Raw genomic sequence first — 23067 nt, 5'->3', positions numbered from 1 at the left:
GGCCCGCCCTCAGGACGCATGCGTCGCACTGGGCTCGCGGAGGTTGGGGGGCGGGGGGGGGGGCGGGCTCGAGAGCCCCGCGGAGAGTTCAGAGGTCAAAGGGCGTTGAGGGGCGTTAGGTCGGCGTCCCTCGTGAGAGGTGAGGCTTCTCCTTTGTCTTCTCTCCGAGTTAGATGGGAAGGTTCTAGACAACATCCAGGTCCCATGCCCTCCTCATCCCGTACACTGCTCTTCTTCCTGGGCTGTGGGAGGGATCTGGACTATAGGAGTTGCGGGTCCCTTTTCTGAGACCCAGATCCTCAAAGCCCAAGTCTTTCCAGTGAGCTTTGTGCGACTTCAGAGAATCCCGTTCCCAACATAGGTACCAAGTCAGCGCACCAAGTCCTTCGTCCTTCCTCAGGGCTCCAGGACTCTGCCCCACCTGGGCATCCATCTAGATTTTAGGACTGGGGGAAGAAGTCAGATGGACCTGTGATGGGATTTAACAAACTCTTTGGGGAACTTGGTTCTCAGGAAAGAATGGCAGTGACCCAAAATGGATTAGGGACCCGGTCGGGCATTACAGAAAGAGGGAAACTATACAAACGTAAAGATCACTAACTTGTGTGAACCTGTCTGTCAGGCCGGGACAGGATATGAGGTGGGAAGAATCAAGTTGCAACCGCGTGCTCGCTCTATCAAAAAAAGATGCTATCTCAACACTAGTCTAAGGTGGTTTTCCACTGACCCTATGGCTGAAGACATCCTTCCTTGACTTCTATCGGAATAGTCTAGTTCATTCGGTGTTACATTGTCAGGTAATAGAACTACAATTTGTTCTGCACCTTTGTACCATCTCTGACCTTCTAAACTTTGCCTTCCTGTTTCTCTTAGCAAATGAAATTTTCAGACGCCATAAAATAATACAGTTCAATGGTCCATTAAACACACATCTATTGTGGAAATGTGCAATGGTTTTAAAATAATGATACCGCCTATGGAAAAACGTAAAGCTAGTGATAAATGCCAATAATTGTGAAATATGTAGACCAGTATTATGTAAGTCGCTGAGAAGTAAAAACCTGTGTTTTATATGCTAGGAAAGCCCATATTGGAGACCAGCCAAATGATGTTTTTGCATGGCCTTAGTAAAACTAGATTCTTTAAAAACCTAAATTTCATCTAGGTATCTTTTTAACCTGTCCTTTTCAAAAGTTCTTTTTAGCTATTGCTTTGAGTTTCTCGTCTTTTGGATGTTGTAGAAGAACACAATAAAGTAGTCCCACACTCCATAATAAGGGGTTCTTTATTTAGGGGTAGACTCACAGATCAACACTCGCTCTAGCAGAGACAGGAAACGAATCCAGCAGCTGAAAGAGAGAGCAAGTGACTACACAGACTTTTTATCTGCATTTATAGTACAGGAGACCACACCCAAGTGGGCTGGTATCTTAAAGGCTATTGGCTGAAGGAGCTCCCCTAGCAGGATGAAGCTGGGTGGCAGAACACTTTCTTAAGGTGGTAGGTTCAATCTTCACACTGAAGGGGGAAAGAAAAAGATTGCTTTTCAAACAACTTGATAGTGACTTGAATTAGAATGACCCATATGCTCAGCTGTTTGAATTCTTGGTCTCCAGTTGGTGGACTATTTGGGAAATATTAGGAGGTGTGGCCTTGGTGGAAGAGGTGTGTCCCTGGGGAGTGGATTTTGAGACTTTAAAAGGCTTGTGCCATTTTCAGCATGTGTGTGTGTGTGTGTGTGCCTTCCACTTGACAATAAAGATGTGAGCTCTCAGCTGTTCTTGCTACCATGCCTTTGCTCTTTCATGATGTACTCGGAGCCTCTGAGACCATGAACTCCAAGCTCAAGGCTTTCTCTTATGAGTAACCTTGGCCAGGGTGTTTGCTCGCAGCAACAGAGAAGGAAGAACTATCACTTCCACTGAGGACCATGTTTTTAATCAAGATATAAAGAGCTAATGAAGGACTCGATGGAGATGCAGAAGTTTATAAAATATGTTGACCTAAGTCGTGGATCAAAATAATTCTACCTCCACCTTATCCCTTTGCAGGCTAACAAATATGGAGCTCTCCACTAGGACTTGGAGAATAATTTCAATGGGCACTAAAGTTCTGGACTAGAATTGTTCAGAAAGGTAAGGAAACCAAGAGTATAAAATGGTTTTTTTTTAGTATAAAAAAATATCTCCTAGTGATTCTGCCTTTCTAGGAAACTAAGCAAGAGAACACAGATCTGTGACCCAGCCCAGAGTGTTAGGCGAGAGCTAAGGATCTTGCAAATGTTGTGATACTTGCATGTGAAAGTGTAGTAATGTGCTGGAGAGCCAGTTATCTGAGGGACGTTTTAGTGATGTCTGGAACTATTCATTATAAGAAACTAACCTGATTTGAGCACCGTGAGCAAAACCCCTCACCGCTTCAAATAAGTCTGCATAAAATAACTCTCTTAGCCCTATGGGCCCCATGAGTATTAGTATCTCCTTTCTATAAATGTAGGAAGTTGAAATTCAGAGCCTAAACATTTTACCAGCTTCTGTGTCAGAGTTGGGCTTTCAATCCAGATATGTTGCCGTGTTCTCGGTAACATCTCTCAGGCTTCCCCAACTGAAAACTCGTTGATGGGTTAAAGGACCAATGACATCCCAGCCGCCTAAAGATGGTCACGGCAGACACAGTGTCTTAATTGTTTTGGCTGTGCTTGCTGCTGTACTTAATCCCTTTGAGGGAACTATTACCTATTACCGTAGACCAGGTGCTTTATGAATAGCAAACGTTGGTTTCTCACAGTCGTGGAGGCTTTCTGTCTGACCAGAGTGCCCTCACGTTTGGTTTCTGGTCAGAGCACTCTTCTGGAATACAGATTACCACTTCATGGCTGTGTCCTCAGGGCAGAGGGGACAAATGAGCTGTCTAAAGTCACTTAGAAAGACACACTAATCTTATCTATTAAGTCCCTGCTCTCCTGACCTAATCACTACCCAATTTCAGTCTGGGGCTGTGGTGGAATGAAAACAGTCATTTGCAGTACTTACCAGCAAGGAGAGATTTATTAAATGTGTTTAAACTGAATTGCTTTGAATATGATCTTGTCTGAATAGTTGACATTTAAGCAAAGGGTTCAATGAAGCATAATCTCTCATGAATTTCACAAGGAGAGAGAACAGTAAATGCAAGGACCTTGAGAAAGGAAGTTTCTTGGTTGTATTTGAGGAATATCCTGGAGGTGGTGACTAAGTAAGCGGACAAGAAGATAGCTGATTGGTACATGCATGAAGCAGAAATCATATATAGTCCCTGCCACTCACTTTACCAATGTTAATACCACAAACACATGATGAGCAGAGTGCAAAACATCATAAAGAAAAAAGGAAGCTGTTTTTTAAGGTTAATTTATTATGTATACAGAGTTCTGCCTGCATGTGTGCCTGCAGGCCAGAAGAGGGCACCAGATCTCATTACAAATGGTTGTGTGCCACCATGTGGTGGCTGGGAATTGAACTCAGGACCTCTGGAAGAGCAGCCAGTGCTCTTAACCTCTGAGTCTTCTCTCCAGCCCCCAAAGGAAGCTTTTTGGAAATAATGGTTCATTGAATGACTATACCATGCCATGCTCTGGGCATTTATTCTTTTAATACATTGACTCTACAGGATGTTACATATATATTAATTTTACATCAAGAAGGAAACGAGAAAATAGAAATATTATATATCATATTTCACAGAGGACAGAGACGGATCTCACCTGGGTCCCTGATTCTAAAGTCTGGTTTTTTACACAATAGCATATTTTCTCATTTGAAGAAAGGTTTGTGGATGCAAGTGATCAAGAAATTACTGTGTATGGCTAAAAGACAGAGGCCGTTTTAAAAATAGCATTGAAGAGTAAAAGAGCACAGCAGTTGAGAGAGGGGAAGATGAGCAGTTTCATTCCATGAGTTCAGAAATTTCTGCACCGCAGCATTTTTCTTGTTTATATGATTATATTTTACCGACCATTTGTTTTTAAATTTTCACAGGTAGATGGACTTTAAGGCAATTGCCCAAAACTCTGCTGAAGAGGTTTTAGCTTACAATCAAGATATATCTGACTGGAAAGTGGTTAAATCTTCAGTAAGAGAAAAGTATTTCTCAAGAGTTTAATTTTTTTAATGATTGTTTATTGTGAAAACGTTTTAAAATAATATGTTCTTTTGTAAGCCATACAAAGATAGTTTCACCTTTGTTTTGTTGTTGGGTTGTTTTGTTTTCGGTTTGTTTTGTTTTCTGTATGTGACAGTTAATTTATTTCTGGATTTTATTCCCCTTTGAGAAAAAGGTAACTGTTTCCAGCAAGACCTCTAGAAAGTTCCTCGGAAATCTGTGAGTACATTTTCCAATTTGCAGTTTTCAATTCAGTGGCATTGCCACATCTGAAAGTCAACAGCACTCATTAGCTAGAACAAACTACTTTCTGGTCTCCAGGAAGTGATGCATGAAGTCATGTGATTCTCATAAAATAGAGCAGTCGTGCGTTGGGCAACAATTTTCCGACATGAACACAGGCACAGAGCAAATCCTTGCTGGTCAGTGTTGAGGTCTTCACTCACGTAACAAGGCCCTGAGATTCATCCCTGATGCCAGAAACTTCTAATTCATTAGGACGGAAAAGGCGTGCAAAAGTGCACTGGCATTTCTTGCCAGCAGAAGCATTTTTATGATATTTGAAATCCTTCACTTTACTCTTAAACCCCTAAAAAAAAAAATCCCCATCAAATTTTTTCTCACTCTTAAGTGCAGATTGTTTTTCTATAGAGTGCTTTGAAAATGTGTTTTTGAGAATCAGACTGCTTCAAACACAAGTGCACTCAAAGTGAATGTCATGTCTTTTTTTTTTTTTTTGGTGTTCATTTAGAGTTCTTGGTATAACACCTGTTCCCTTAGATCACTGTGTTATCGAGAAAACCATGACCAAATTTTTAGAAAACATTTCTTTGAAAACTATACTTGTACCTCTGGCTGTCGGTGTGATTTTTGTGAGGTTGTTGGCGTTGTTGGTTTTTGTTTTTAAAGAATAGGTCTCACTAACTCAGCTTTGCCGGCTTCAGCCTCCTGCATGCCATTTTTTATTAGCAGATAAGGATAGCATGAATTTCTCTTATTCACGTCAGATGACCTTAATAGTAGAATGAACAAACTTCCTTCCTTCCTTTCTTTCTTTCTTCCTTTCTTTTTCTTTCTTTTTTTTTTTTTTTTAGATAAACTGAGGATGGGGGAGGGGGATTGTACTCAACCCTAGGCATACCGGGGAAGTCAAACCTATTTTATTAAAGGTCAGCCTGACACAATATAACATCCCTTAGGAAAAGACTAAGTAAGGATTTTCTAGAACAGGTTGGTCTGTGGTATATCTGGGGTAGGGGTTGCCTTGATTAACTGTCATACGAAGACCTAGACTACTGTGGGTAGCACCATTCTTTTAGCCTGCTTTTGTCATTCGATTATGATATACTCAGATAGTTTGGCTGGGTATATTAGACTAGGTTGGCAATCAAGACCTTTTAGAGTCTTAAAGACATCAGCCCCACCTCTTCTTAGTTTGGACTGAAAAGCTAGCGTTGTTCTGATGGCCTGCCTTTGTATGTGACTTGGCCTTTCTCTGTCATAGCTTTTGATATACTTGCTTTATTTTGTAAATTTAGTGATAATGATTTAGGGAGTTTCTTTTCTCGTTCAGTCTGTTTGGTGTTCTGTGTGCCTCTTGTGTTTGGATAGCCTTCTCTTTTCCTATTTGCAGAATTTTCTGCTAGTAGTTAACCCACTATGAAAATAGACTAGCAAAACAACCCTTGCCAAATACTGATTAATTTGAGGAGTCAAGATAGCCTGGTAGTATTGCATATACTAATGTTTTAGTACAAACGGAAAGAGAAAGAAAGGGGGGCATTAATCCCGAGACTAGAGATAGGTCCTAGGCTGTTAGGTGGGAAGTTGGGGAGAGGAATGATTGCAGAAAAGGAAAAATGGCATAGGGAATATGTACCCAGATACCATAAACCAGGCCAGCCTCTGGACTTCAGGAGAAGAAACAATAAGAAAGAGTACAGAAAAAGAACAAGGAACCAAAAGGGGGGAAAGGAGGGGATAGGAAAAGTTCAAACAGTAGGTGGCAGTATTGTCCTGCTTGTAGGTCTACTGAACTGCAGCTAAGAAATAACCCTTGCAGGGAAGGAGGGGTGGGTGGATTTGGAGGGTTTGAAAGGACAGGTGGAAGCCTAGCTCTGTTCTCACAGGGTTGGGAGCAGCTGGTGGCTGCATGGTGCCCAGAACACTGCTTAGTTCCATAACTCACCTTCGCACTGCAGTTGTTTCTTCTCGGGAAAGATGTCTGCTCAGTTTGTCGGCCCACTTGTTGATAGGCAAGGAAGGTTTGGGTGTTTAATTGTTGCGGTAGCTGTTTCAAGGTGTGTCGATGCTATGGCTACTTACTGTGCTGCCAGGCTTTTATTTTAAGTTTATTTCCTAGACCTGCATCCTGAAATGTTTCCTTTCCCGCTTTCAGAGTTTCAGGCCTTCCATTAAGGTTTAAAAAAAACCTTGATCTAATTTGAATTGATTTTTGTGCAAGGTGAGAGACAGACCCAATTTCACCGTCTGCTGGCTAATATCCTGCTTCTCCAGCACCATTTATTTAAAAGGCTGTCTTTTTTCAGGTGGATACTTTGATTAATCTTATTAATTTGGATTGCATTACTCCTTTGGTCAATTTGGCTAAGAGTTGGTCAGTTTTATTCTTTCCCAGCAGGCAACTCAGCTGCTGAATTTTCTGTGTTTTTCTTTGGAGCAGTGGCCCTGGACTGCTGAGCCATTCACATTTGCTGGTGACTTTCTAGTCTCCTGCAGTTGGTGTTCCCATGGTGCCCGGGTCAGATCCCTGTCTGCCATGGACTGCTGTAGGAGAGGAGGGTGGTGAGAATTGGTTGTCAGTTACAGATTCGTGCCCCTCCTTTGTCTCTTCCCCGAGATGGGTCCACCTGTTCTGGCTTCCCAGCCAGCTGCAGCGCTGCTGGATTCTGGTTCCTTACAGCGCTTTCCTCTGTGGTCACAAACACAAGCTGGCTTACTAGTTCTGTTTTCAATAAGAAGGTGTTCTAAAAATGGGCGAGGGAAGGGTCATTGGTGTCATGTTTGGATCCATGTCGAAGCTCTGTGTATATCCAAACACACAGACATGGCTAGTCGGCTTTTGTTAGCTCTTGCGATGACCCTGCTGCCGCCTCCACCTCTCAGTGGACTATGTGAATGGCTCGTGGTCTCTGTTCTTGAATATCCCATTGTCCACCCAGTGCCTAAGCCGGGTCTTAAAATATAATTTGGATTTTGAGACTCACCTTTATAAAACCCTTTAAATGATTTATTTCCTGGCTAAAGTAAGATTCAAACATTTTGTCCTGACCTCCAAGTCACTCCCGGGCCCTCACTTCCTGTCACTTCATCCTCTTCATCCCTGTATTACATCCTCAAATACGCTGCACTGGACTCACAAAGCCTTCATGGTTCTTTTGCATGGCACCCTTTCTCCCCATATCTTTCCAAAGCTAATGTCAGCTTTGATTGGCAAATTCTTGGTTCTCATCTTCAGAACAACATACCTGCCCACTAGGCCAAATGTCCTACATGTACACAGTCCCTCTTTAACTAATTATTCTGCTATTGTAACCTACATAGGTGGCACTATATGGAATTTATTTTTTTACCTCATCCTGTGTGTCTTATTAAAATATGAAGTGGTGTGAACAGGAACTTGAATAAGAGTGTGCCTAGAAATAAGTCACCCTTATTTTTTGTGTTATCCCTATATTAGGACACTGCCTGCCACAAAGACTTATGGTATATTTATTTAGTGACTATATGTGCTTTAGTTATATTGATTACCAAACAGAAAGTTAAATATAAGCACATTATTAAAGTAATTTAGCCCAGTGGTGGTTGTGCATGTCTTTAATCCCATCACTCAAGAAGCAGAGGCAGGCAGATCTCTGTGAGTTCAAGGCCAACCTGGTCTACAAAATAAGTTCTAGGCACCCAGGACTGTTACACAGATAAACCCTGTCTTGAAAAACGAAGCTAAAGGAAACAAAAATAGAGGTAATCTATATATTTTATTCGCATTTGTACTTTCTGTTCATAATTTACTGCCCCCAAAAGAACCTTTAGTGATTAGTTTTGAACACTTGGTTTTAGCATCAGAAGGAAGGTGCATCTTTCTCTTTCTGTCTCCAACTATACATTCCTCTAATGCCCTAATATTATGGTAGGCATTACACCAAATAAAATTTTAATTTACTCCCCATATATTCCACAATATAAACACCATTATTCCCTGCCTCCAGGTGAATAACGGCCTACCTAGGTGACTATCCCCAAGACACCTACATTGTAACAGCGAAATGAGAACTTTCAGAAACCAGGACTTAGCTTCAGAGGTTGCCTGTAATTACCTTAATCATCATTCCTTCTGAACCTAAATCTTTCCCATGCATATATGGAATAATTGAAGCACATTATCCAGAGAAGGCATGTACTGGAGTCTACCTTTTCTGCTTTAACATTAATGCGTATTTACCATTACCAAGGGAACATGCTGTGTTCTTCTCCTAGAAGTTACTTCATACTGTTATGGTGATGATCGCTATCAATACCTTATAGTGATGAGCGCTATCAATACATCTATGCTATGATCGCTATCAATACATCTATGTTATGATCACTATCAATACATCTATGCTGATGATTATTATCAATATATTTAATCCTTTCTTAAACCCTGGGGAAGACACCCGAGTTATTTATATATCTTATAACTAACATCAGTCAAATTTAAACGAATTTAAAAATGGTATAACAACAAAAGTAATGGCTAAAGTTGCTGTGACCAAAATGAAAAGCCCAAATTTAGTATAGCATTTATTATGGTTTATTTCCTAAACCAAGTGGGCGAGATGCCATAGTCATTAAGAACACCAGAGGATCAACACACAGTTTCGAGCACCCACATCGGTAGCTCACACATACCTTTTACTCAGTTCTAAGGAATTCCATGTTCTCTGCCTCTGTGGGCGTCTGCATACATATGGTGTACACACACTCATACAGGCACACACACATTATAAAACTTCATTTACATAGTGATAATAAGATAATTTGAAAAGTAACATTTAAACTCTGTTATCTATATATCACAAGGAAAAGAATCAGTAATGACAACAGTTCGATGTCATCTAATAATACTATCATAAATAATTGTAAAACAGACTTCCAAGTCTCCCAAAAAGAGCTTTGGCACCGCGTTCCCCTCTACTCTCCATATTCCCGTGCTTTCTCGTGTGTCCATACTGACCATGCTTTCCAGTGGGGCCTTGGATGAAAAGTCTCACCGTCCAGCAGGATGCAGTACAGAAGGGTAGACAATAGATCCACAGAAGTGCACTTAAACAGTTTGCACTTGGTGACCAGCTACTGTTAGTCATCATCAGTAATTACATTTCTGGAAGGACTGCTTTATGAGAGGGCTAATTCGGTGTTGTTAGGTATAGCTGGTCACTATCATTAGAGTTTACTGAGACATTAGTTAAGTAAAGGACAACTGTGGCCGTGTGTAAACAAAATTTGTGCATAAATTTTAACTGTTTAGTGTCTGACATTGTTGCATTACATGGTGATTTTTTTGGGTTTATTTCTCCCGGGCTTAAAACTGAGTGCTCTTGCTGTCTGTCTGTCTGTCTGTCTGTCTCTCCCCCCTCGCTCTCTCTCACTCGCTCTCTCACTTTCTTTCTCTCAAATAGTAGCCTCTAGAGGGATGGCTCACCAGTTAAGAGCACTGGCTGCTCTTCTAGAGGTCCTGAGTTCAGTTCCTGATGTGCATATGAACAAGCAAACAAAACACCCATATACATAAAGTACATAGATAAATAAATGTTAAAAAAAAAATTCTGAAAGGTCAGGCAGTGGTCTTGCACATCTTTAATCCCAGCACTTGGGAAGCACAGACAGGCAGATCTCTGTGAGTTCGAGGCCAGCCTGGTCTACAAAGCAGACAGAAGAGCTATGCAAAGAAACCCTGTCTTGAAAAACCAAAAAATAAGATAAAATAAAAAATAAAAAAATATTTTTGACATGGAGGAAGTAAACCTTACAATAAGGAATTTCAGAATACCTCAGAGAGGAAATTAGGAAACACCTAAGCTTTTAAAGAAAAAGTCAAGTATACAAGGAAGTCATCTAAAGAATTCCTGTCTGAGCAAATGATGGAAGCCAGCCAGATACAATGGCACATGCCTGTAATTGTAGCTTTGGCATTCGGGAGGCTGAGGCAAGCTTAACTTCGAGACTTTCTGAGCTCCATAAAAGCCAGGGTCCGTAGCTCGGCCGGGCCTCTGTGAATACAAAGCAAAAGTTGAGGGTAGCAGTTTTCCACACACGTGACTACTCTCCTCTCTAGTAATGACATTTTTGTTCTCTTCACGCTCTCTGAGTAAATTTTAATTCTTTGGAAACTTAAAGGTTTTACCTTAAAACATCTGTTCTCCTTCTTTGGAAGAAATGAGTAAAAGCGTTAAGGGCGTGGCCATCTTACTCTGATTGTACTCAGCTGGCAACCTTCTGCTAAAGTGGATTTGAATCCAGCGTCCTAACCCACGCTGGGAAAGTTCTCTACCACTGAGCCATAGCTCTTTGTACATTTTGAGATAGGGTCTCACTAAGTTACCTGGTCTGATCTTGAAGTCACCTTGTTTCCCAGACAAAAATGATGCATTATGATCCTCCTGCCTGCTCAGCCTCCCAAGTAGCTGAGATGACAGGCCTGCGCCATCAGGCCGGGCTAGAAAAGTAAACATTGAAATAATTGCTGCAATGCTTATTTAAATAAACTGTGCTAATTTACATTCAATACACTGTATTAAATAAAATTATTTAAATTATTATATAAAGTTCCCTTTAGAATACATAATGTAAAGAAGCTAAAGTACAAATGAATTTTGGTCTGAGACAGAGCTCATCCCCAAGATACCTCATTATAGATATGCAAAAACCCAAAAATAATATAAATACTAATAAATTATATTTATCTATTACATAGAAAATATAATAAATTTAAAAAGAAATCAAAATAACAAGCATTTTTGGTCCTGGGTGTTTTAGACAGCAGATACTCAGTTTCACAGTTTCCTAACTGTGGTTTGCTCTCTTTAATCTCAGTTGCACTCTATCTCCAGATTAAAGTCAATTTCTTAAATTTTTCTTTACTTTGATGACATAGATATCGTATTGAAGGCGTAATTCGAGAGTCAACAGCTAAGGTCTCCAATTTCCTCTACCAACCTGAAAACAGAATTACTTGGGATAAATCACTGAAAGGATACAATGTGGTACACAAGATTGATTCGGTAATGTACTATTTAATAGTGAATAAAGCCTACTGTATTACTATATTTTAACTAGTGTAAATTATTAAATGTATATCTTATAGATATGAATTAGCTGTTTTTAATTACAGTATGGGGGACTGAACCCAGGGCCACTTGCATGCCAAGCAAACACAGCATCACTGAACACATATGCCACGACTTCTATTAAAATCCAGTTTGAGATCAGATCTGACCTACTTGCCCAGGCTGCTCTCCACCTCTAGTTTTCGAGTGATAGAATTATAAGCATGAACCACTACACCTAGCTGGAATGTTATAAAAGGCTTAAAATAGCTATTTTTATTAGTCGGGACTTTAATTCCAATTAGCTTTGTACTGTTTGTAAATAATTATCACATTTCCAATCTTCCAGTCTCTTGTTGATATGTACTTTTTGTTATAAGGGAATTAAACTTAGCTATTCCCCTCTATTATAAGGAAACAAATGTAAACATGTCTTGTTGATGAGGAATCAGAATCTATATTGGGTGGGGAGAGAGCATGGTATATATATCTGAGTGCAGGTGCTCAGAGGCCAGAGGCCTAGAGACCCCGTGGAGCTGCAGTTACTACTGGCTGTGAGCTCTCTTGTGTTCACCTAAAAGAACAAGGTGTGCTGAGCCATCTCTCCAGCCATAGTTTTTGGGGTTTGTTGCAGTGGTTTTGGTTTTTAAGAAACCCATATGTTCCCAGTGCCTACACTGCCTATACTGGCCTGGAACTGGAGATTCTCCTTTCATCAGTAATACAACTACAAGTGTCCTAGCAGAATTTAATCTATGAATATGACTCTAGAAAACAGGTATAATGTGGTTCTTCACCATAGGGACTGATAAAGAAACAGTAGGCACTGTTTAAAATCAAAGACCAGGACTGGTGAGTTAGCATGAAGAACATATGTTAAAAAAATAAATTTAAATTAAAAAAAAGGTCAGAGTAGCAACTGTAACCCCTGCACTCCCGTGGGGAGATGAGATGTGAAGGCAGAAGAAGTCTCAGAACTCATGGGCCAGCAAACAACAAAGACATCTTGCTTCAATTAAAGTTGTCTTCTACCCTCCACACATGCACTGCTTGTAAACACACACACACACCAAAAAAGCAAATCAGCCATTTGTGAAAGACTCAAGACAAAGTATAAACTAATGAAGGAACATCTTATGGCAGCTCCTATATTAAAGCCATACAGAGAAACTGCTATGGCTTCTGTGCAAGCATGACGTACAAACTCAGGAAGTGTTCCATATTTTAAAATTTGTTAAAATTCCAATGTAAATAGGCAAGCAATGTGAAAAACAAAATAAAATATCTTGTCTGAATATCATCAATCCTATAGTAATAGTCCCTAATGAGAACATATAAAACATTCAAAGAAATAAGGACACAAATACTCGAAAGAATTTGAAGACAAAAAATAACTCTCCAGTGAATTCCAAGAAAACAAAGCAAACAGGTTAATAAAATAACAATGTCAATTAAGGATAATGGAAACAAACTTCAATAAGGACATAGAAACATTAAAGAAAACCCATAAAACTATGAAGTGAAAATGAAAACTCAAATCAAATTAAAAACACTAAAAAAAAAACTAACCAATAGAATTATCCTTTAGAAAATAGACTAACAAAGCTTAAGGATAAGGTAGAAAAAATGAATCACTCAGCTAAGAAATGACATTTGAGTGTGAATGGAACATTTGAAATCTCTTTCAAATTATGGGCACAGTAGGAGAATTCCATGCCAAAGGCCTAGAAAATATTTTCAATTGATATCATAGAAGAAAAATTTCTAAATCTAAGGAAAGTGTGGCTATCCAGATACAAGAGGCTTATGGAACACCAAACAGATCCAAAAAAAGAAACACTCCATGTAGTATTGTAGTTAAAGTACTAAAAACAGAAAAAAAAAAAAAAGTGTATTCAAAGCAGTGAGAAAGACTGAGTCACACACAAATGTCGTTCTATGAGGATAATAGTTGGCATTTCAGTGGAATTATTAAAGTCCAGAAGAGTAGGTTCTCAAAGACCACAGATGGTAAATTAAATGAAGATGCCCAATAAAACTTTCCATCATAACTGAAGGGGAAAGATGAAATTAGAACAGTCAGGAAGCTATCAGAGCAATCTAAATAGGATCTTACAGTGTTTTATGCTAGGGCAATAGCAAAATGGAGCAAAGGAAACACAAAGGATAGAAGACGCAGCCTAGAGATGGAGTCAGTAGAACGTACTGAAGGAGGAAGAACCAAAATGAGTTCTATCATGTGTGAGAACTAAACAAGTTTTAGTAACTATAGAACTATATACTTAAAGTGCTTCTTTCTGGCAAGTTAAACATTCCATCCTTAAGGGAAGCTCCGTTAAGACAGGAAGTAAGCAACTAAAATAGCTTCAGGAAGTCCCTGAAACTGACCAAATTTCCTAGGCTCCTTCTTCTTCATGAGTATGTGAGTAGTAAAGACTGCTGAGTCACTCAGAGAAGTCAAGCAGCCAGAAAGAAGCAGAGAGCTGCCCAGCTGCCTAGAAGAAACAGACTGAGCTGCCTGGAAGAGGCTCAGACAAACAGAGCCACCTGGAATGGACACTCTCAGACCCTGAACTGCCTGCAGGAAGTGCAGTGAGCTCCAGGTTTCTGGCTTTTATGAACTGTTCTACAGTGATATTTTACTTGTATTTTAATAAATAAAGCTTGCCTGAAGATCAGAAAAACAACCACACTGGTCAGCCTTACAGACCAGGCAGTGGTGATACCTTTAATCCCAGTAGCCACACTAGTTTGCCATAGAAACTGGGTGGTAGTGGTACATGCCTTTCATCCCAGCACTAGAGAGGACTATAAGATGTCAGGAAACAGCTCTCAATGCAGTCTCATTCTAAGGTTTCCAGGAGGCAGGATCGCCATTTCGGACCGAGGTAAGAGCCAGTGGCTGGCTGTTTTTCTTTTCTGACCTTCACGTTGAACACCAATATCTGTCTCTGGGTTTTTATTAATTGTGCCACACTGTTCCCCATGCTAGGGTGGGCTTTGTAGCGCAGCTGTCTTTGAGTAAGTAACTCCCACTCACATTCCTGTAAGTACCCCTAATAAAATTCATTGGTTCACTAAGTTGGATTTTGGTGTGTCTTTACATTGCTCTCTCAAGAACTCCCTTCCTGGCATGAGCAATCCAGGCCAACAGAGAGCTGAAATCACTGGAGGGGATAAGTAGTGACTGTGGGTCCTTGCAGTGAGCTGGCTGGAGGATTCTGGGAGGTCTCATATGCAGGCCAAGAGTTGGAGGGATTTGCAGCTAAGCCATCCTGAATCCAGTTTCACCAGTGGTTTCAAACACTGATCATAAATTTTAGGTCTTATGCCATAACGTGCCAAATGAATGTATGTTTCAAAATATTTACCAACCCCACAGAGGGACAAAATAGTGCTCTACAGAAATCAGAAGACCAGTCGGATGGTGGTGGTGCATGCCTTTAATCTCAGCACTTGGGAGGCAAAGGCAGGTGAATCTCTGTGAGTTTGAGGCCAACCTGGTCTACTTAGTGAGTTCCAGGACAGTCAGAGCTACACAGTGAAACCCTGTCTCAATAAAAAAAAAAAAAAAAGGGAGGGGGGGGAGAAGAAAAAGGAAGGAAGGAAGGAAGGGAGGGAGGGAGGGAGGGAGGGAGGGAGGAAGGAAGGAAGGAAGGAAGGAAGGAAGGAAGGAAGGAAGGAAGGAAAGAGAGCGCGGAGGGAAGGAGGGCAGAAAAAGAAAGAAAGAGAGAGAAAGATAGATAGATAGATAGATAGATAGATAGATAGATAGATAGATAGATAGATCGATCGATCAATCTTGGCTCTAATTCTGACCAGCTTTCTAGCCATACATAGGATTTCATTTTTGGGCCATGTCTTCTCATCTACAAATAGAACAAATGTTCTTTGGATTCCTTGTGGAATGTTGTGCACGTGTAATTGTGACTCAGTGTACCCTAACACTAAAATTGCAGGTTGATATGGTGAGACCGCCTTAACACTTCATCTTAAACCTTTTTTTTCCCTAAAGGCAGACTAAACATACATGATGAAGTTCTTGGGGAACAACAAACCACTAACATTACACTAACATTAAGCAACTTTTGCCATCTTTATGGTTTGATTTGTTGCAGGACACATTTATATGCCATGTCATGACACAAAGTTTTGCCATGGGCTCAATTTCCCCTAGAGACTTTGTCGACGTAGTCTGCATCAAGCACTATGAAGGGAATATCGACATTATCAGTAGTAAGTTCAAACGTTTGCCCATGTTTTAAAATTACTGTGTGTCGTTAAAAATGTTTTGCCTTTGTTGGTACTAATGGTTTAGAAGAAATGTAGTTCCAATCTTTTTATGTTTGTTTGTTTATTTATTTGGTCATGTACACAGGTGAGGTATTTTACCTAACCCAAGAAGTGCTGCTTAGATAAGTTGTTCCTGGACTTTTGCAGTGTGAACTTGAGGAATCAATACAGACAGAGACTGTAGCTAAAATTTCAATGCATGCATTTTTAATACTATGAAACAAAACTCGCTTTTTTGTATATAATTTTATACTTGTTTAAAATGGGCATATATAATAATTGTTACACTACTGAGTATAAAATAGGATAATACTGAATATTGTTGGGTGGGTCTTTCCTTAAATGTGCCTATATCTCTTCTAGGAGATGTAAGTTTTAATATAACCCTACTCTGCTCTGCAATGACGTGACTATGAAATATAAATGTTTCATTATTTGCTAACTTGTGTTACTGGCACAAAACCTTTTCACAACACAAGGGTGTGGACTCTGCAAGCTTAAGATCATATACAATGAAAGTTACTTAGCCATACAGTGGTGGCACACGCCTTTAATCCCAGCACTCAGGAGACCGAGGCAGGCAGATCTCCATGAGTTCACAGCCAGCCTGTTCTACTGAGTGAGTTCCAGGACAGGTTCCAAAGCTACACAGAGAAACCCTGGGTAGGGAGAGAGAAAGAGGAGGGAGAGAGAAGAGAAAGAGAGGAGAGAGAGAGGAGGGAGAGAGAGGGGAGAGAAGAGAGAGAAAAACTTTGGCAGAGTAGCAGCAAAGATCCCAGTTTTCCTCTTGAATTTGATTTAATCCTGTAATTTCTGTAAGGACATTTCCTCTCCTGTAAGATCCTCAGGAATAGACAGTGACGCTGTGTTATCACTTCCCAACACTTAAAATGGGATGACTCCGGTAGTCTGTTTCACAAACAAAACTTCTCATCCCTCTGACTCAAAGCCTGCTTTTCAGATCTTATAGCAGATCATTAAAGATGAAGGTCCTCAAAGTATACATAGTTTAATCATTGGTTTCAAAGTTTAGCAGATAAAATGTTTTCACTACCTATTATATGAAAATTTGCCTTTTCTAGACTTAGGTCTGTAATTTCCCATGTCTTGAAAATAAGTCATTTCTAGCCTCTATTAATAGTTAGAGGGCAGGTAAAATAACAGCTACAGTTTTAGCTCAGTGTCATGGTGCTGTCATAGCCACCATGACATGGAGGCCCCAGGCTCCATCCCAGCATAGCAGAGTAAGAAGATAATTTTAAAAACGCATGGTGGAGCATGCTTTTAACCTCTGCACTTAGGAGGCAGAGGCAGGTGAAGCTGTATGAATTTGAGGATACCCTTGTTTGTATAGTGAATATGAAGCCATATAGAGACTACACATTGACCCTGTTTCGAAAAATAATAAATAGACAAAGCAGTGTATGCGTGTAAACTAGTGACTAGGAATATCCATTCAGTTTGTGCAGCAGCAAAGCGCACGTTTCGCAAGACATTTCTGCTGAATACATGTTCAGTGACTGGCCAGCTTTCTTCGTAGTCCTTTAAGGCTTTTCTCTGTGCCTTGCTTGGGGCTACATATTTTGTCTGTAGAGTCTCACTAAGGTTACAACTCAAGTTTCCAGATATTGAGCATAAACAATATTGATTTACCTGAATCATAAGCTCCTGAACTTACAGCTCTAGTCTTTCAGGTCTTCAAAATAAATGCTCACTGCCACAGTACCTGCCCACCAAAGACTCATACTGTTTGGGAAACGGTAGCAGATTTCACAAAAGAGAAGAACGACAAGCATAGCTCCATGTTTTAAGTGGAAAATACTTTGTGTCCCTCTGGCATCCCGTCATCCCAGTATAATGGGCTCTGTTCAGAGAGCGAACTATAAGTGGGAATTCATTGGCCACGCCGCCCGCTCCTCTGCCCTGAGCTGTGCTTTGCATTGTGCGCAGACTTGTGAAAACAAATCAGGACAATTCCTGTGCTCTGGCCATAGCAAAAGTTATATAATTTTTAAACTATTTAAAAATAAGTAATCACCGTAAATTTATTTTGAATCACTTCCCTCTTTTCACTACAATACGCATATTCTCTGTATAATTAATTACTAAGGCAAATTCTACTAAGTTTTCATTACTTGAAATTAGTACATGAGATTAACAGAAGAAAGCATTTGAAGTGTCTGAGTACTTCAGATATTTCATGGAAAATAAAAGTATTAACAAAAATCAATGAGCCCCAATAAAACAATCTCTTTTATGCTTTGTTCTTTTGTTTCAAACCTCAAAAAGGAACTAAATGATGCTTTTATTTATTTTTTTAAATATTTATTTATTTATTATGTATACAGCATTCCTTCCATGTATACCTGCAGGCCAGAAGAGGGCACCAGACCTCATTACAGAGGTTGTGAGCCACAATGTGGTTGCTGGGAATTGAACTAAGGACCTTTGGAAGAGCAGGCAATGCTCTTAACCTCTGAGCCATCTCTCCAGCCCCCCTAAATGATGCTTTGTTTGTTTGTTTGTTTGTTTGTTTGTTTTTGTTTTTGTTTTTCGAGACAGGGTTTCTCTGTGGCTTTGGAGCCTGTCCTGGAACTAGCTCTGTAGACCAGGCTGGTCTCGAACTCACAGAGATCCACCTGCCTCTGCCTCCCGAGTGCTGGGATTAAAGGTGTGCGCCACCATCGCCCAGCATCTAAATGATGCTTTTAAAGAGCTTTTTTTGTATAAAACATACCAGCATCTTTAGGGATACCAGCACTACCAATACATGTACACTATAAAACTAGTGTTAGCAATGAAGTCAAATGCTATTATAGACTTTAAAATTACGCTTCTAGAAATAATCTTTGTCCCTGTGAATTGGGTCTCATTTCAGTTTCTTTAATCACAGCTAACAGTGTGGACTTCCCAGGATATCCTCCATCTCCGCATTATATCCGTGGCTATAATCATCCTTCTGGCTATGTGTGCTCACCTCTCAAAGAGTAAGTGTCATTTATACGTGTTTACTTTAGCAGGCCTTCTCTCTTCATCTTAGGATGTACTTCAGGATTCCTAGCTCATCAATAGAAATTTGTACCAACATACTGTGTTGAGAGGGGAAAAAACTGCCCCTAAAAGCAACTTTAAAAAATAACTTTATATTTTTGTCTTAAACATAAGAACAGATAATTTACTATAAAATGTATTTTCAGTCTCTGGGCATAACCATATACACAAATATTTTGCCACAGATAAACCTTCCATGATGTTTATATTTCTCCAGCATCAACTAAGGAATCTTTTAAAGATATGAATATATGAGGAGCACTAAGTAGACTTAGTCGGGTGTGTGTGTGTATAAAACAATAATTGAGGAAGGCTTAGTGTGTGTGTGTGTGTGTGTGTGTGTGTGTGTGTGTGTAAAACAATAATTGAGGAAGAGGTCACAAATTTGATATTAAGGATATAGGAAGAGCTGGATAGGGAGAGGTAGAAATGATGTAGATACAGTACTGCTGTATTTTCATGAACAATTCTAAAACAACATTAAAATTTAAATTAAAAAATAAAATAAAATTCCCTGAAATTACAATACACATTTATGAGTCATAAATATTTTATCTTGAGTAAATTATTTACACGATCACCTGCTTAAATATTTCTATAGAATGAAATATCCAGCAGGAATATTCATATAAAAACTGCCAAAATCAGGAATGAGGTACTGATGACAGGTGGTCAACCAAAGGACAAAATGGTAATCTAAAATAGATTTAATAAAATTATACATTTCATTGAATTGGAGTATATACATGCGTACAAATCACCTCACGAATCCATTATTTTTAAATTATGCTGTTATTATTAAATCACAATATTGACATATACATATAAAGTGAACATAAAAAATTGATGGAAAAATATAAATTCATAATAAGAGACAATGTATTTGTAGTTTTAGTACTGTATTCCTCAATGCTTTTTCTACTGAAAATCTATTTTTAAATGTAAGTGGACAGAGTTAATACCGCACATAGTCAGAACAGGAACAATAACGTGGGGCCTTCCACTTCTTGGTTAGTTTTAAATTTGTGACCAATATCTTATGCTTCTAGCAGAACAAAATTAATAAACTGCTGCTCCCAGTGAGGAGAACTGACACTTGGCAGGATCTCTGGTGGTCTAGCTAACGCGTGTAGGGTCAGACTTTGCCCCCTCCCACTGGCATAATCTTAGTCGCGTTCTCACAGAAGGGAGAAAGAAACTATGGTTCTTCGTCTTTTCTTCCTACGCAGTCTAATGTTGTAGATAGGGCATTTGGAATTGAGCTGTGCAGAACACTTGTCCAACACTGTCCATTCTGAATCACTCACACAAACAGCAGATGTGTGTGATCCCACTGTAAACTCCAGTCGAGCTCTGGGGCTGACAGAAATCCTCTACTCTTCGTAGGGAGATGTAGATGTAGATGTGGTGATACTCCTGTGATCACTGACTGTGCTCTTAAAATAGTACTGTGAAATTCTGCCTCCATATTTTTAAGTTGACATAGAATTTTACATAAAGAAAAGGTGAATATTCTAAAATATCCTAAATATTGCTGTATTTACATAGATCTGTAGCTCAGATAAATTAATCCGATAGAACCTATATGCCATAACCACTCGAGTCCACCATCGTGTTGCTCCTATCATAAAGCCTTCCCTGCTGTGCTGGTTAACGCCTTCTGAGCACCACTTTTCCCCTTGAATTTGCATCTAGAATATTTCCTCTCACAGGGTAATTTGCTAATGGAATAGTTGTGTAGCTTTGAATTTTTCAAATCACCTTATTTTTTTATAAAACAGTATGAATTAAAAGTTTTTAGATGTGTTTACTGTGACCATAGTATCTAAGGATTAAAACTGCATGTGTGTAGCTGGGCTTGGGCATTTAAGCCTGTAGCCCTAGAACTTGGGCAGTGAAAGCTGGAGGATTGCCAAGATGAGTTCAAGGCCAGGCTGAGATGCAAGGTCAAACTCTGCCTCGGAGAACAGGGAAATTAATAAAAGTAATTATATAACTATAAACATGATGTTGGCTTGGCCAACTTGTATATGATGGTTTTCATTTTATCTTGTTGTATTTATTTTGTTATGGTTTGTTGTTATCTTCTAGAAACCTGTTCTTTCCTAATGAGAGACAGAAAGGGAGTAGATCTGGAGGGGAGGGAAAGTAGTGATGACTGGGAGGAGGAGAGGGAGGGGAAACTGTATTCAGATTATATTATATGAGAAAATAATGTATGTTTAATAAAAGGGAAAATATAAATATGTCTCAGTGAAAAACTATATATATATGCAGGAACGAATGTATATAATTTTCATTTCACTGTTTTTTATTTTTAATAGAGGCAGATATTGTATTTCTTATTAAGTAAACAATTTACATGTATAAAAGTGCTACATAAAGTTGAAAATGCTACATAAACAGGAGTAGAACAGATGCTCAGAGAAAAGAAAAGGCGTGCATTTTGAGGATTGAATAAATAGCAAAAGAAAGGGTAACTACAGCTAAGGTTTTAATATATATTCTGACTACTTAATATTTTAATAGAACTTTTATTTTATAAGGATGTGACCTCAGGTCCCTGTCCCTTCCCCCTTTAGGTTAACTCTCTTGTTATATGCATGATAAAAAGAGTCAAAAAGAATAAACTTGAGACTTCTGCTCTCTCTAAACCTGTCACTTCATAGGATCAAGTATGAATGCTTTATCTTTTGTAACTCTGTTTGTTTACAGAAACCCAGCGTATTCCAAGCTAGTGATTTTTGTCCAGACAGAAATGAGAGGAAAACTGCTTCCATCGATAATTGAAAAATCTATGCCTTCCAACTTACTGAGCTTCTTCCTCAATGCAAAAGATGGGATAAAGGCACATAAAATTCCATCCATACGCGGACATCACAATGGGCACCCATCAGTTACACCCATCAGTAAATAAAGCCATCTGCCATTAAACCAAAGAGATTTCCCACCGCATGAACTGCTGGCATGTGTAGTTTGTTACTGCAGGTTACTTGTAAGTCAACATGCACGCATCTCTTGTACGTCTCTAGACACCAGTTTTGTACAGAGTTCTTGAAACATTTTGTCAAAATAAGAACTTCATTTTACAAGAAAACCCCATTAAATACAGTTTTTCATCTCACATGACATTAAATAATGTGCTATTAATACACTTTGCCCACCTGAATATACTCCATATTCAGATCATAAACAAACACACAGGCTGGGCAATGGGGGCACACACCTTTAATCCCACACTCAAGAGACAGAGGCAGGCAGATCTCTGAGTTGGAGGTTAACCTGGTCTACAGAGTGAGTTCCAGGACAGCCAGAGCTCTTACACAGAGAAACCCTGTCTTGGAATAACAAAAACAAAACCAAGCAAAAAAAAAAAAAAACAAATACAGTCAGCAGCCAGCATTAATTAGAAATTAAGTATTCATCTGGGGATGGTGGCAAACACCTGTAACCCTGGCACTGGAGAGACTGAGATGGGCTAGCACAGTGAGACCAGCCTGAGCTGCACAGAAAGACCTTATCTCAAAAAAAGATGGAAAGTATATTTTAAATTACTTTTCCTCCACTTACTGCTTAATTGAAAATTATGGAGGTTTGAACATAAGGATAGAAAAGAAGCCCACTAGGGAGCTCAGAGTGCATCTTAAGGGCAGATTAATTGCCAAACACCTAATGATCCTGGATGCCCCTGGATTCCGTCGTTGGCACCAGAAAACAGGAAGCGTTCCGTTCCAGTACATGACTAGTGATGCTGATCTGAGCCTCTGTTTCCACTGGGGGACCCACAAGGTTGAGAGCCACAGAGCTAGAACCATTCTATTTCCATGTCCTTCGTCCTGTGATGTCATCTGTGCCACCTGGAGAGACAAGCTCACGCTCCCACTGCAAATGGGACATACATACATAAATCATTGGCCACTTCCAAGAAGGTACCAGCAAGGGCCAGGGTAGAGAAAGAGCTCCTCTGGCCCGGCTCCTATGCTAATTACAGCTAACAGCGATGCTGCTTTTTGTTTTTCCAAGACAGGGTTTCTCTGTAGCTTTGGAGCCTGTCCTGGAACTATCTCTTGTAGACCAGGCTGCCCTCAAACTCACAGAGATCCGTCTGCCTCTGCCTTCCAAGTGCTGGGATTAAAGGCATGCACCACCACTGCCTGGCAATGCTACCTTCTTAAAGGGCCCATCTGACAAAGAACCCTCCCCTAAAATAGACAGGAAGCTTTCCAAATAGGAACTATAAAGGCAATTCTGTTAA

At 39.7% G+C, this 23067-nt stretch overlaps 1 protein-coding gene across 1 annotated transcript; it reads left to right on the top strand.

The window, feature by feature from the left end:
• The first annotated feature begins 36 nt into the window (after window positions 1-36).
• Stard6 (StAR related lipid transfer domain containing 6) lies at window positions 37-22048 on the top strand. The gene is made up of 9 exons (XM_050121740.1): window positions 37-139; window positions 623-797; window positions 2052-2135; window positions 4017-4110; window positions 4310-4359; window positions 11297-11423; window positions 15587-15704; window positions 18655-18748; window positions 21528-22048. Exons 4-9 carry the CDS (start codon window positions 4021-4023, stop codon window positions 21727-21729), a joined length of 681 nt encoding a protein of 226 aa, XP_049977697.1. The 5' UTR covers window positions 37-139; window positions 623-797; window positions 2052-2135; window positions 4017-4020; the 3' UTR covers window positions 21730-22048.
• The last annotated feature ends 1019 nt before the right edge of the window (window positions 22049-23067 follow it).

The sequence above is a fragment of the Alexandromys fortis genome, unplaced genomic scaffold (genome assembly GCF_014885135.2).
Source record: "Alexandromys fortis isolate MF-2015 unplaced genomic scaffold, M_Fortis_MF-2015_v1.1 scaffold_202, whole genome shotgun sequence".
Taxonomy (NCBI): Eukaryota; Metazoa; Chordata; class Mammalia; order Rodentia; family Cricetidae; genus Alexandromys; species Alexandromys fortis.
Note: the sequence above shows the minus strand (reverse complement) of the source record. Positions and strands in the feature narration are given on the sequence as shown.